This window comes from Cystoisospora suis (assembly GCF_002600585.1).
Source record: "Cystoisospora suis strain Wien I chromosome Unknown contig_10331, whole genome shotgun sequence".
Lineage (NCBI taxonomy): Eukaryota > Apicomplexa > Conoidasida > Eucoccidiorida > Sarcocystidae > Cystoisospora > Cystoisospora suis.
In genome coordinates, this window is record NW_027163104.1 from 1 (window position 1) to 2,021 (window position 2,021).

The window sequence follows — 2,021 nt, forward strand, 5'->3', positions numbered from 1 at the left end:
TCTCTTCTTCTTTTCTTTTCCTTTCTTCTTCTTTTCTGCTTCTTTTCTGTTTGATATATCATTCAGACTCGCAAGTTCATTTGGGTTGACAGAAGAAGAAGAGAAAGAATCAAGAAAGAGAAGAAAAGCCCGTTCCTCTCATGAAAATAGCAACGAGCATGTCCCGTACCTTCTCTCTCTTTGCGCAACGGAAGCTTACGATGCATAGGCAGATAGATTAAGGGTAGAGAGATAGATTAAAGATAGAAGATAGATAGATATATAGACAGACCGGGCGTCGTGTAGAAAGAGATAGAGGAGAGAGAAGAAGAAGGCAATGCAGTGAAAGAAAGCGATCATCGCAAGAGGAAGAAGAAGAAGTTTAGTCAAAACAAACGAGACAAGATACTCCCCTCCATCGCGGGTACTTATCATTCTAATCATGATTAGTATGTCTACTCGACTTCAAGATCTTTCATTCTTTCTTTCTTTCTTTCTTCCTATATGAATCTCACATATAACCCTAAGACAGTAGATATACAAAACACTCGAGATTTCTCTATGTTCATTTATCTATCTATCTATCCGTGTATCTTTAATCTCTATGTATCTATCTATATCTATAGGTATGCGCTTCTTCTTACGTTGATTGATATGATTATAAGCGAGAGGACAATAAGACCTCGTGCAATAGTAGCGTCTCAACTATCTATCTATCTATCTATCTGCATATATCTATCTGTATCTATTTATCTGTATATATCTATCTGTATCTATTTATCTTTCTTTCTCTATGTGTATGGATGTATGTGTATAATTTGGTGATATAGAAGACGTCGATTTGAGAGGGAATTGCTGAGCCTTCCAGACAGGCACGATGCAGACAGGTGTCTCGTAGGTCTTCTTGGGATTTGAATGGCATTTAGGGGTCGCTAAAGAAGAAGAAAAAGAGAGAAAAGAACGTCGAGAAGGGAGTTTTCTCTCTTTCTCTTCTTTTTGACGTGATGGTGACGGGGAGGGTTCCCGAGCAGAGAAGAAAAGAAGAGGCGAAGGCTTTCTTTACTTCTTGGAGATCTCTCATATATATGTCTTGCACGTTTCTTTCTTAACCAAAGAAGAAAGACACTGTGATCTTCCTATCGTTTCTTTCTTTTCGGGCAGAGAACAGAAAGAAAGAAATGACTGAATGAAGGGATGGATGTTCGGGTGTACATACACTCCAACATCATACACATAGGCCTCAGGAACAAAAAAAAACTCGAGACGCCTGTCTCTCTCTCTCTCTTTATCTATACGCATAGACACACCGGTACCTACTTGACCTACACATAGAGTGGAGGGAGCGGGAGACGGCTATACATGCACTGTCGTAGCATAAGGACAGATATATAGACGTATGATTTGATCTCCCTTGATACATACCCATACAGAGAGAGCGATAGAGATATATATATGTATGTATAGAGGTACTACTGTTATGAAACGGCCTGTGGATGATATCCCCCCTCTCATCATCCAGGAATGAGTCCTTCCTATGGAGGGCCGCCGCTGTAGGTAGATCTTTATGTGAGGACTTGCTAGGCGAGAGTAGCCCTCGAGAGAGAGAAGGAGGTGGTGGATTCTTTCATATAATGGGGCTCCTCCTACTCTTCAGAATGGAGGAGAAGTAGAAAGAATCTCCCCTCTCTCCGTCACTATGCATTTCCCGATCGAGCCTTCGTAGGTCTGTGTTTCACGCTTGCCTCTCACACCAACTACACAAGGGACTGACTGATCGATAGAAGACTTTACTCTCTTCTACGACCTACCTGTCTTGTCCTACTACTAGTACTACTACACCTACTTCTTCCTATCTGAAGTCTTAGCTTGCATGCATGTACCGAGATTCTCTTCCTTTGACACATAGAAGAAGAAGAAGCAACGACAGCTGAGACAAACAAGGAAAAGTCCCCTAACAGCAGGTCATTCTATACATATCTGTCTATATCGATATAGATAATATGTGCCTACATATATCGACATATATATCTATCTATATATAT

At 40.7% G+C, this 2,021-nt stretch overlaps 1 protein-coding gene across 1 annotated transcript; it reads left to right on the top strand.

Annotated features, from left to right (window-relative positions):
- The first annotated feature begins 8 nt into the window (after positions 1 to 8).
- Positions 9 to 1,419, top strand: CSUI_011237 (uncharacterized protein). Its single transcript, XM_068071338.1, has one exon. The coding sequence runs from the start codon at positions 484 to 486 to the stop codon at positions 802 to 804; it is 321 nt and encodes a 106-aa protein (XP_067916686.1). The 5' UTR covers positions 9 to 483; the 3' UTR covers positions 805 to 1,419.
- Positions 1,420 to 2,021: the final 602 nt, after the last annotated feature.